This window comes from Oxyura jamaicensis, chromosome 13 (assembly GCF_011077185.1).
Source record: "Oxyura jamaicensis isolate SHBP4307 breed ruddy duck chromosome 13, BPBGC_Ojam_1.0, whole genome shotgun sequence".
Taxonomy (NCBI): domain Eukaryota; kingdom Metazoa; phylum Chordata; class Aves; order Anseriformes; family Anatidae; genus Oxyura; species Oxyura jamaicensis.
Genome location: NC_048905.1, coordinates 10,447,668 through 10,459,719, shown reverse-complemented (window position 1 = coordinate 10,459,719; position 12,052 = coordinate 10,447,668). Strand labels below are relative to the sequence as shown.

Sequence of the window (12,052 nt, the reverse complement as noted above, 5' to 3'; positions counted from 1 at the left end):
GCCTCCTCCGCCGCCGCCGCCGCCGCCGTCGTCGCCGCCGCGCCGGGACCGCTCGGCGCCCTGCTCGCCGCTGCCCTCCTGGCCGCCGCCGGTGAGTCCCCGGGCAAGGTCACCCCCGGGAGAGCATCGCCGGGAGGGCAGCGGGGGGACCCCCCGGGGTGGGTGCCCGGCCGGGTGAGGGGTGCCGGGGGTTTACGGGGGGTCTTCCCCCCTGCCGCGGTGCTGTGCCGTGCCGTGCCGTGCCGTGCCCGGTGCACGCTGCCTCCCGGCCCCCCCCCGGGCTGCGGAGCGCCGGGGCACCGCCTGGCCGCGGGGTGCCGGCTGGCCGGGCACGGGGATGGTGCTGTGCGCCCTGCCCCGAGCCGGGCACTGCCGCCCCCTCCCCACGCCCACGCGGGGCCGCACACGCGTGTCCGTCCGTTCGTCCCCCCCCCCCCAACCGCCTCGCCCCCTTGGCTCCGCTCCCCGCCCCCCGCGGAGCCCGCAGTGGAGCTGCTCCGCGCGGGGGGTCCTCGCCCAGCGGTGGGGGGTCCCTGCCTGCCCCGGCACCTGGCGGGACGCGGGGGACAGTGGCGGAGGGGACAGGGCTCCGGTCACCCCGGGGGGGGGATGGGGGGCACCCGGGGGGGCGCGGAATGGGGTACGTGGGGCTGCGTCGGTGCTGGTGCAGCCGCGCACGGTCCGGAGCCCGGTGCGCCCCGTGTGCCCGCAGCCCCGGGGCCGGGACGCGGAGGGAGGAGGGGAAGCTGCCGTGCCGGGACCCCCCCCTTCGGCGGGCCGGGGGCTGCAGGGTGGGCGTGGGGGTGCCCGTGGTGATGGTGGCTCCTGGCAGGTGTCACGTTAGCCTGGAAGTGGCGGCTGCAGACAAAGGACCGAGCAGGGGGAGGGGAGCTGCGCCCGAGCTGGACGTGCGCTCTGCTGGGGGCCCCGGGGCGGGGGGGGGCTCCTATGCACCCGGGGGTCCCGGCCACCACCCTCCTGCCACCACCGCAGACATCCCCTCGCCTGGCCTCGGTGCGCCAGGCGGGCACGGTGGCACCTGGGTGGGCTGAGCGGGTACGCACCCCAACAGCATGGGGGGGCTGCAGCCCCCGTGCTACCCACACGCATCCTTCCTGGCTGGGCACCACGGGGACTCTGTGCCCAGTGCTCCCAGCACGGCCCCGTCTGCCGAGGGATGCTGCAGGGCTGAGCACGGTGGGTGGCACGCTGCCGCCCTTGGGGTGCAGCCCCCGCGGGTGCAGAGGACCCCGTATGCAGGGCGCTGTGGGCACCAGCACCCAGCCGGGCAGGGAGCGCGGCCGTCCCCACGTTGACCCACAGACGGAGGGTGGTGGGACGGTGGGTGCGCCCCGTGCCGGGTGTGCGGAGGGAAAAACGGGGAGCCGGGGGGGGTGGCGGTGCCAGTGCTGGCTCGGGGCAGTGCGGTGCAGGAGCTCGCCCACCGCTGCCGCTCGCTTGGCAGGCAGCTCACAGCCGGCCGCGGCGCGACCGATCCCAGCCACCTGCACGGCTGCTGCTCGGCACAGACATGGTGGGGCTGGGCCTCGGTGCTCTGGGTGCTTCTCCAGCCCGGCACGGCACGGCACGGCATGGCATGGCACAGCGTCCCTTCCCCAGGGATGTGAGGCACAGGTGCAGGACAGGGGAACCCAGGTGTCCGGGCAGGGGGCCCTGCCTGCAGCCGTGGAGCGCTGTCTCCGGACCTTGCTGTGCTCCCAGTGCCTGCGGGGATGGGCAGGAGCAGAGCCACGGGCAGCACGGTGCTGAGGTGCCAGGGCTGCACCGCTCAGCTGCTGCTCTGGTGGGTGGCAGGGACACAGGGGCAGAATCCTGCCCTGAAGCTACCCCGGCCCATCACTGCCTGAGGACCCTCCCCTTTCCCCTTCCCCTTCGCATCTACAGCAGCTGGCGCTCACCCCCCCGATTCATCCAGGCCCTAGTGCACCCCCTGCCCCCAGGGCACACCCCCGTCACACCGACATCCCAGGGGACACAGGGACTGGGGGCAGCTGGGGACTGGGGGCACGGCTCCTATCATACATTGAGCCAGCAGTGCCGCCAGCTTCACCCGGCTTCCAGAGCCCCCCTGGCTCCACAGGGCACCCCCAGAGCACTGCACCCCCGTCCTTGCAGCCCCCCCCAGCTCGCTGCATCCCACGGCAGGCTCAGCACCGGGCTCAGCACCGGGGCAGGCAGGAGGGCAGGGCGCCGGGCAGGGCTGGCGCGCGCGGGGCGGCCGGGAAGCTGCCGTGCCAGCTGTCAGCGCGAGCGCGGCAGACGCAGCCTGCCCAGGGCTGTTTGTTCTGGCTCGGTGCCACGTGGGGCTGGCACTACATCAAACCTGGCGGAGCCTGGCAGGTGCTTGCAGGAGGGGACCGGGGCGCTGCCGGTGCCGCTTGGGGCTGGGCACCTTCGCAGTCACCCCTGGCACCTCGCAGCCGTGGGCGCACCCGGGGTCCGGTGTCCCCCGGGGATGATGGCACCGTGCGTGTCCCACCCTGCCCTGCACCCTCGGTGCCAGCACTGCTCTGGCTGTCGGCAATATCGCTGCTCCTGCAGGTCGAGTGTCTGCCCGCCGGCAGGATGGGGTGGGCTGGCTCCAGACGGGGCGTGCTGGGACCCCCCTCAAGGCGATGGGTGGGGGGCTCAGTCCCCAGCCCCCTCCTGGCCAGCCCTGGCTGCTCTGCAGTTGTGGTGTGCTGGAGCTGCTGGTCACAGCCGTGGGGCACGGGGCTGTGGGTGGGATGGGGCCGGACCCCGGTGCCTGGGACCGTGGTGGGGCCAGAGGGACCTTCCCCGGCCTCCCACCTGGCTCCCTCCCGCTGCGGCCGGGCACCCAGCGCTGAGGGTGACCTTGACGCTCCTCCCGGCGGGGACAGAGTGCGGTCAGAGCGTTTGCTCTTCACTGTCAATTAGAGGAGAGCCAGAAAAGCCACTCAGCTCCCCCGGGCCGGGTCCCAACCCCACCACAGCCTGGACCAGGGCAGCCCCCAGACACCGCATCGCACCGGGCCCCTCTCCCCGTGCAGCGCTCCGACCGCTGCTTGTTGGGGCTGGCACGGCTTGGCACGGGTCCTGCCGGGGGGGGCTGGGGCTGGGACCGGGGGACTTGGTGGGCACCAGGGGCTGGCTGGGAGCAGAGCTCTGTGCTATGAGGCAGCGGGGCCGAGGGAGGCTCTGGGGTGCCCTGGGTGCCCAACGCTGGCTGCAGGGGCTGGTGGCACCCGGAGCTGGTGGCACCCGGAGCTGGTCCGCAGGGAGGTGAGAGGCTGCTGCCCCCTGCTGCTTTGCTGGCACCCCGCTGTCCCTCAAACCCGGCCGTGGGGCGGCGTGGTGGAGGCGTGGGCATGGTTGGGACCACGCACCTCGGCAGCCCCGTTGGCGGGCGCTGGGGCGGCGCGAGGGTGCAGCCCGCGGAGCTGTGCCCGCGCTGGCACATGCTAATTGCATGTAATGGGGAGAGTGTTATCAGCTAAAATCCGTAATTAGGCAGTTCCATTGTCATGCAAACCCGCCTGACTAATTCATTCATAACAACCGCACGCTTAATCAGCGCCCAGACGCTGCCACGCGCTCGCCGGGAGCCGGGCACCCTGCGGCCCCCACGCAGGCACCGCAGCGCCACGGGACATGGCCGTGGGGCTGGCACCCGTGGGGTGCACGCCGGGGTCTCACGTGGCCATCCTGTGGGGTGGTGCCTGGCACTGGGACGCTGGGGCACGCTGTCAGGGCAGGGAGTGGCACCGTGCCCATGGCACACGGCCGTGCCCTGCAGCACTCGGGGATGTGTTGGCGCCCTGTGCCCGTTGTCCCCACTGCCCGGGGCTTGCCGCACACCAGACTGGCCCGGAGCCGGGCTGCGCTGCCCGGCCTTGGTGTCCGACCCTGCTGGCTCACTGCCCGGCTGGAGCTGGCACCGGTGCCCGGCTGGCATCTCTGCGCGGTGCCACTTCAGCACCCGCCAAAGGGGACCCCGTGCCCGGGCTGCGTGGGGCACACGGGGCCGGCACCCCCAGGCTCTCCACGGCAGGACCGGCGTCCTCCACCCCCCAGCACCCGCCTTTTTCCCTCGTTTAGGCGGGCGCAATCAGCAGCAATTATTGCTTTAATTACCTGCTGCCGGGGCGCAGGCCGGGCGCCTGCGAAGTGCGAGGAAATCTTTCATTTTAATGGAGTGCCAGGCCTGGCGCGGGCCGCGATTTATGGGGCTCCAGCTGGGGATTTAATTTGCTGGCTGCAATGCCCGCGGTGATGCGGGGAGGTCCCCGGGGGGGGCACAGCCGGCGGAGGCAGGGGCTGGCACCCAGGTCCCCACCCCACACGGTGCCGGGGGTGGCCGCGGGGCTGCGGGCAGGGGACAGGGGTGGCACGGCGAGCTGGCGGCACGGGGCCGGCGCTGCTGCGGCCGCCCGCGGGCAGGCTCTCCTCGCCAAGAACACGCTGACCTTCCCCGCGTCTCTTCGCAGCAGGCACCGGCGTGCAGCGCTCAGCACCGCCGGGGAGCTCGGAACCGGTGCTGAGAGCAGGATCAGTCCGTTGAGGAGCAGCGTGGCAAGGCCAGGGGGTGGGGGGCACGGCCCCGGGGTGGGGATGTGATGGGTGCTTGCGGGGTCCCCTCCCCATTGGGGCACCCCGCTGTCTCACCCTGCCCAGCACACCCGGTGTTTGGTGCTGGGGGGCTCTGGTGCTACATGGAGGGGCCCCCAGGGGTGGCAGCACCCGGGGGGCGCAGGGAGCAGCGGGGGCTGCGCATGGCAGGGCCGGGTGCCCACATCCCCCTGGGAGGGCAGGGGGTGGCCAGCCCCACAGCACCCCGTCTGCACCCCGAGTTTCCCCGGCACGCTGCCCCTTTGTTAGGCCCGCCGCCGCGCTCGTTAGCCCACGTGGGTGGGGGATAATTGATAATAAAGCCCCGCTTAATGCACTAGGTTTACCGGCGGTGATTTATCGGCGCTGGTAGCGCGCCGCCGTCCCAATTACCCGCTCCGCTGCCGAGACAGCGGCTGGCCGGGGCCGTGACGAGCGGGACCAGCACCCCTCTGTCCCCCCCCCGGTCCCCGTGTCCCCCATCCTCCCGAAGTTAGGCGGCTCCCTTTGCCAAGGTGACATAAGCATCTCGCCTGTTTCCATGGCGACGCAGCGGCAGGTGAGCGGAGAGGCCGCGCGGTGTGGGAGCCCGGCACAGCGCCGCGTGGGGGGCCCGATGGTGCCCACGCTGCACGGGGTGCCCACGGCCGGTGGGGTGCCCGCGGTCTGTGGGACGCCCGCAGTACGTGGGGGTGGCCGTGGTGTGCCTGGGGGGCACGCTGGGTTTGGGGTGGCCGTGCCGTGGGGGGCCCGTGGTGCATTGGAGAGAGCCACGAGGTGCTTGGGGTGCCCATGGGGTTTGGGGGCCGCACACCGTGGTCCCTCTGCTCCCTTGTCAGGGTTCCAGGCCAGCTCCGTCCCACAGCCCTGCCCGTGGCTGAACCCATCGGTGCCTCGACCAGGTCACCCCATGGCAGAGCCACACCGGTGCTCAGCACGGTGCTAAGCAGCAGGATGGCATCCCTCTGGGGGCTCCGCGGGTCGGCCTTGCGCTCGGTGCCCGTCCCACCGTGCCAAAAGGCTCCTGGCAGCCCCGTTGGGTGCAGGGCCGGGGGGGGGGCTCCTGGCCATGCTGCACCCACCCGTGGTGCTGTCGCCCTGCACCCCTCTGCTCGGCCACGACAGGCAGTGCCCGGCTCAGCGCCCTCCGTGCTCGTTCCGCACGTGATTAAGAGGCAGGGCCCTGGAGCGCCGCGAGCCCGTTAACCCGCGTGCCAGCCGCAGCCCGGCAGCTTTATTGCTGTGCAGAGCAACCCGCTCAGTTCAGAAATAAAGCCGTTGGGGCTGGGTTGCCTTCCTGCCCATCGCAGCCCCCCCGGCACAGCGTGGGGCCCCACGTGCTGGCACCCAGGGGCACACAGGAAGGAGGCAGCAGCACGATGGGTGCCGTGGGGTGGGCCACGGGGGCTGCAGTGTCCCGCGTCACCGCCGGCACGCGTCGGGGGGACACGCAGCCCCTGCCCGTGCCGTGACCCCCCAGGCTGCAGCTGGGGGTGGGTGTCATTAAACCGGTGAAATATGAAATGCCTGTGTATCCCGGACAGGGGTTTTAATTAAATTAATTGCTAGCGACATTGTAAAAGTGCTGATGGGGTAATAACTGGCACGTTATGGTGGCCGTTTATCTTCGCCGCGTAAATGAGCTGCCGCACCTTGCCCGTCCCGCTGGGCACCGCGGCCGGGCTTGCTCAGCGCCCGCACCATGGCCCGGAGGGGCCTGATCCAGCCGGAGGGGGGGGCAGCGAGGCACGGAGCCCCCCGGGACACTCAGCCAGGGCCCAAGGGATGCCCGTGTCCCCCGTGTCCCCGCTGGGCAGGCGGCACTGCCCCGGGTGGGCAGGGGGATCCCAGGGCTGGCGGCGAGTTGGGGGCACGGCGGGCGCGCAGGGGGCGGCAGGCGGTTGCCAAACGAAGGCACTTAATTACTGCGCATTCCATCCCATTTAATTGCTTATTAAATCCTAACCAGCCAATTAGCAGCAGCAATTACAGCTTCATTCAGTGACACAATCGCTATTTTATCGTTTGTTAATCAAATGCTTATTTAGGGCCCTGTTTTATTAACTCTTTCCACAGCGGGCGCCCGCGTGGGGCGGGAGGAGCGGGGGCGCCGGCTGCGGGGGCACGCGGCCGCCTGCAGGGCTGGGGGACGCAGCCACCACCACGTGCCACGTCCCCAGCGCTGCTGTCCCCGCGGGGTCCCTGCCCTTATGGTGGCTGCCATAGGGATGCTCGGCCCCACCAGGGATGAACCTGCATGGCCTGACCCATCCTCGCCACCCTGGGGGCACCTGGGGGTGGCCAGCCCCTGTGTGCCATGCGTGTGCCCGCTCCCGGGAAGTGACACAGGACATGGCACGCCACCGTGTCACCCTGCGCTGCGTCCCTGTGGCACGGGAGTGGGGGGCGCACCCCGCTGGCTCCCACCATGCCGGGCTGCGGCGGGGCAGGACGCGGCCCCTGCGGCGCGCAGGGGAAGGGGGGCAGCGGGCGGCTGCAGCGCCCCGGGAGGAGTGAGCGATGTCCCTTATTGGTCACACTCCATTTCCTTTTCATTAGCACTAAGTGCGGACATGAGGGATCGGCGCGGGTTCAGTGGGCGCAGCCACCGCGCTGCTCCTCTCGCTGATGGATGGCGGGGCCGGGGGGGGGGGGGGGCCCCCCGGGGCGCCCGCAAGGCCGGCAGCGGGGGGACATAGTGGGGTCACCCGTGGCCCCGGAGGTGGCCGAGCCCCCGTGTCCCTGCAGGTGCTCAGCAGAGCGCGACCGTGGCCACCCCCGTGTCCGGCGCGTCCCCGGACCTGCTGCCCCGCTTCCTGCTGGAGCCCGAGGACGTGTACATCGTGAAGAACAAGCCGGTGAGCCTGGCCTGCCGGGCCACCCCCGCCACCCAGATCTACTTCAAGTGCAACGGCGAGTGGGTGCACCAGGGCGACCACGTCACGCAGCACAGCACCGACCGCAGCACGGGTGAGCGCCGGCTCAGCCGCCATGGCTCCTGGCAGCAGCCGTGGTCGCGGGGAGCCACACGCGTCCCTCTCGGGGGTCGCACGGGGCTGGGGACCCGTGGGGAGCTTTCCTGGGCGGCCGGTGCTCACGTGCTGCCTCCCGGCCCAGGGCTGCCCGTGATGGAGGTGCGCATCGAAATCACCCGCCAGCAAGTGGAGAAGATCTTCGGCCTGGAGGAGTACTGGTGCCAGTGCGTGGCATGGAGCTCCTCCGGCACCACCAAGAGCCAGAAGGCCTTTGTGCGCATCGCCTGTGAGTGTCCGGGGCTGCCCCGGCGGGTCCCCAGGCAGGACGGGGCACGGGGATCTGGCCCCTATAACGGGGTGCTGCGCCTCCCCAGATCTGCGCAAGAACTTCGAGCAGGAGCCGACGGCCAGGGAGGTCTCCATCGAGCAGGGCATCGTGCTGCCATGCCGCCCCCCCGAGGGCATCCCCCCCGCCGAGGTGAGCCAAGGGACGAGGTGTCGGGGGCCACCGCACGCCCTTTGATTGCGTGGATGCTGTGGGTGCTCCCCAAACGGGCGCCCAGCGACGTCCCCGTGCCCACAGGTGGAGTGGCTGCGCAACGAGGAGCTGGTGGACCCGGCGCTGGACGCCAACGTCTACGTGACGCCGGAGCACAGCCTGGTGCTGCGGCAAGCCCGCCTGGCCGACACCGCCAACTACACCTGCGTGGCCAAAAACATCGTGGCCCGCCGCCGCAGCGCCTCCGCCGCCATCACCGTCTACGGTAAGGCCCCGCCGCCCCCCGCCCCGCTGTGCCACCCCCCCGATGTCACTGTCCCCGTCCCCCGGCGTCCCCCCGGCCCGGCGGGCGCTGACGGGTCCCTCTCCACCCAGTGAACGGCGGCTGGTCGACGTGGACGCAGTGGTCGGGCTGCAGCACCAGCTGCGGACGGGGCTGGCAGAAGCGGAGCCGGACTTGCACCAACCCCACGCCCCTCAACGGGGGGGGCTTTCTGTGAGGGCCAAAACGTGCAGAAAAGCGCCTGCACCACCCTCTGCCCAGGTACCCGCCGTGCCCGCGGCACCGCCTGCGCCCCACCACACCCGTCGTCGCGCCCACCCCGCTCGTCTCGTCCTCCCACCCCCGTGTGTCCGTCTGTCTGACCCGGCCCCGGGGCAGGGGGAGGGGTGCCGGGGGGGTGCCGGCGGGGCGCTGACCCCCGCTGTGCCCGCAGTGGACGGAGCCTGGTCGGAGTGGAGCAAGTGGTCGGTGTGCGGGACCGAGTGCACGCACTGGCGGAGCCGCGAGTGCTCGGAGCCCGCGCCGCGCAACGGGGGCCAGGAGTGCCACGGCGCCGAGCTGGAGACCCGCAACTGCACCTCCGAGCTCTGCAGCCCCGGTGAGCGCCGAGGGATGGGGGAGCGGGGACACGGAGCGGCACCCGTGGGTGCTGATGCCCTGCCCCGCGCAGCCGCCCAGGGCGCTGAGGACGTGGCGCTGTACGTGGGGCTGATCGCCGTGGCCGTGTGCCTGGTGCTGCTGCTGCTGGTGGGCGTGCTGCTGTACTGCCGCAAGAAGGGCGGCCTGGACGCCGACGTGGCCGACTCCTCCATCCTCACCGCCGGCTTCCAGCCCGTCAGCATCAAGCCCAGCAAGGCCGGTGAGCGAGGGGGACGGGGCTGCGTGCCCACGCTGCCACCTGCACGCTGCAGGGACACGGTGTGCCCGGCTCCCTGGGGTGGCAGTTTCACGGCGGGGGACTATGGGGAGGGACTGTGCACTCCGTGCCTCCCTGGGTAGGGGCTCTGTGCCCCGTGGGGCCTCTGGGAAGTGGCTGAGTGCCCGTTAGGGTCCCTGATGCTGGGACAGGGGCTCTGTTATAGGGTCCCCGATGGTGGGTCAGTGCTTTGTATCCCATAGGGCCCCTGGCTGTGGGTAGGGGGCTCTGTGTCCCACAGGGCACGGGGTTGGTGCTGGGTGCTCCTTGGGCCCCCGGGTGTGGCTGCACCCCCTCAGGTCCTTCCCGTGGGGCTGGGGCCGTGCCCCCCCACGGCCCCCAGGACGGCTGCGCCCCCACGGGAAGGCGGCAGCGCCACGGCCCCCGCTCTGTGCCGCAGACAACCCCAGCCTGCTGACCATCCAGCCCGACCTCAGCACGGCCACCATGACCTACCAGGGCTCGCTGTGCCCGCGCCAGGACGGCCCCGCCAAGCTCCAGCTGCCCAACGGGCACCTGCTGAGCCCGCTGGGCGCCGGGCGGCACACGCTGCACCACAGCTCGCCCGCCGCCGAGGGCGCCGACTTCGTGGCCCGGCTCTCCACCCAGAGCTATTTCCGCTCCCTGCCCCGCGGCAACACCAACATGGCCTACGGCACCTTCAACTTCTTGGGGGGGGCGCCTCATGATCCCCAACACAGGTATGGCAGGCGCTGGGGGGCCGCCCGGCGGCTGCGTCACCCCACGGGGCGCAGGGATGGGGGGGCTCAGCCTGCTGCCTGCGTTCCCCCCCCCCACCATCACCACCAGGTATCAGCTTGCTGATCCCACCCGACGCCATCCCGCGGGGGAAGATCTACGAGGTCTACCTGACGCTGCACAAGCAGGAGGAGGTGAGGTAGGTGCCGGGGCTGCCGGGTGTCGGGGCTGTGGGGTGCCGGCTGCGCTCATCACCCCCAAAACCTCGTGTGTCCCCCCCCCAGGCTGCCCCTAGCCGGCTGCCAGACGCTGCTGAGCCCCATCGTCAGCTGCGGCCCCCCTGGTGTCCTCCTCACCCGCCCCGCCATCCTGGCCATGGGGCACTGCGTGGAGGCCAGCGCTGAGAACTGGAGCCTCCGGCTGAAGAAGCAGTCGTGCGAGGGCACGTGGGAGGTGAGCGCCCCGCGGGGGGCGAGGGGAGGGGGATGAGGAACCCCCCCGCCCCCCACGGGGGGCTTTATTTTGGAGGGGGGTGCTGCATCTCCCCGTGCCGCAGGACGTGCTGCAGCTGGGCGCGGAGCCGTGCACGGAGCTGTACTACTGCCAGCTGGAGGCGCAGGCCTGCTACATCTTCACGGAGCAGCTGGGGCGCTTCGCCCTGGTCGGGGAGTCCCTCAGCATGGCGGCCTCCAAGCGCCTCAAGCTGGTCCTGTTCGCGCCCGCCGCCTGCCCCTCGCTGGAGTACAACATCCGCGTCTACTGCCTCAGCGACACCCAGGACGCGCTCAAGGTACCGGGGCTTTGGGGTGTCCGTGCCCCGCCGCGGGGGTGCACGGCGGGGTGGGAGCTGCCCGACATCCTGCCCACGCCACCAGGAGGTGATCCAGCTGGAGAAGCAGATGGGGGGGGCAGCTGATCGGGGCCCCCCGCGTGCTGCACTTCAAGGACAGCTACCACAACCTGCGCCTCTCCATCCACGACATGCCCAGCTCGCTCTGGAAGAGCAAGCTGCTCGCCAGCTACCAGGTAAGGAGAACGGGGAGGGGGCACGTGCTGGTTTTGGCACCCAGGGAAGGGGGGGGGGGGGTCCCCGCTGCCGTGACCGCCCTCATCCCGGCGCAGGAAATCCCCTTCTACCACATCTGGAGCGGGCTGCAGCCCTACCTGCACTGCACCTTCACCCTGGAGCGCCTCAGCCCCAGCACGTGCGAGCTGGCCTGCAAGATCTGGATCTGGCAGGTGGAGGGCGACGGGCAGAGCTTCACCATCAACTTCAACATCGCCAAGGTGAGGGCAGGGCGGGGGGAACCCCCCCGGCACCCCTGGGACGAGCTCACCCCCGCGGCGCTCTCCCCTGCAGGACACGAGGTTTTCGGACTGGCTGGCCCCCGACAGCGAGGTGGGCTCCCCGGCCCTGGTGGGTCCCAGTGCCTTCAAGATCCCCTTCCTCATCCGCCAGAAGATCATCAGCAGCCTGGACACGCCGTGCGCCCGGGGAGCCGACTGGAGGACGCTGGCCCAGAAACTCAATCTCGACAGGTGCCGTGGGGATGGGGACGGGGACAGGGGCGCACGTGGGGACGTCCGGCCTCATCCTGCACCCGTGGCACCCTGCGGGTCCCTGGGAGCGGGGTGATGCCGACGGGGAGCCGTCCCTGCGCCCTGACGCCGTCCCTCTACCCCGCAGCCATCTCAGCTTCTATGCCTCCAAGCCCAGCCCCACGGCCATGATCCTCAACCTGTGGGAGGCGCGGCACTTCCCCAACGGCAACCTCTCGCAGCTGGCCGCCGCCGTGGCCGAGGTGGGCAAGCAGGACGGTGCCCTCTTCGCCGTGTCCGAGGCCGAGTGCTGAGCCGTGGCGGGGCCCCGGCCCCTCTCCCAGGGACCGTGGGGCAGGAGGGGGCCCCGGCCGGCCCCTGGGCCCCGCTGCCCCACGGTTCCCGGTCCGTGCCCGCCGGGAGGGCTGCCTGTGGCCGTGGGTGCCGGGCTCGGCGCGGGGCCGGGGTGCGGGCGGGCGCTGGGTTGTGCGTGGTGCGTGCGGTGCCGTCGTGCTGTCTCCGCCCGGGGCTGGGCGGCCCCGGGCCCCGTG

The 12,052-nt window shown here is 71.7% G+C and overlaps 2 protein-coding genes across 2 annotated transcripts; both read left to right on the top strand.

Moving 5' to 3' along the window:
• UNC5A (unc-5 netrin receptor A) lies at nucleotides 1-11,951 on the top strand (the record flags this gene model as incomplete). Its single annotated transcript, XM_035338947.1, is given in 19 exon segments — nucleotides 1-91; nucleotides 7,339-7,560; nucleotides 7,708-7,851; nucleotides 7,940-8,043; nucleotides 8,149-8,329; nucleotides 8,440-8,546; nucleotides 8,548-8,608; nucleotides 8,781-8,945; nucleotides 9,018-9,206; nucleotides 9,664-9,935; nucleotides 9,937-9,964; nucleotides 10,074-10,161; nucleotides 10,247-10,415; nucleotides 10,519-10,752; nucleotides 10,838-10,864; nucleotides 10,866-10,988; nucleotides 11,085-11,249; nucleotides 11,323-11,501; nucleotides 11,650-11,951. Coding segments are annotated over 19 exon segments (2,715 nt in total), but the record flags the coding sequence as incomplete, so codon positions are not given.
• On the top strand, nucleotides 104-6,810 carry LOC118173697. Its single transcript, XM_035338484.1, has 2 exons — nucleotides 104-2,613; nucleotides 2,661-6,810. Exons 1-2 carry the CDS (start codon nucleotides 1,532-1,534, stop codon nucleotides 2,917-2,919), a joined length of 1,341 nt encoding a protein of 446 aa, XP_035194375.1. The 5' UTR covers nucleotides 104-1,531; the 3' UTR covers nucleotides 2,920-6,810.
• Nucleotides 11,952-12,052: the final 101 nt, after the last annotated feature.

What these genes read in the sequence shown, in the direction of transcription:
- LOC118173697 (XM_035338484.1), top strand. Translation starts at nt 1,532, where the DNA reads ATGGTGGGGCTGGGCCTCGGTGCTCTGGGTGCTTCTCCAGCCCGGCAC. An exon ending in GGGCTGGCTCCAGACGGGGC is followed by an intron (nt 2,614 to 2,660) that starts GTGCTGGGACCC and finishes CTCAGTCCCCAG; the next exon opens with CCCCCTCCTGGCCAGCCCTG.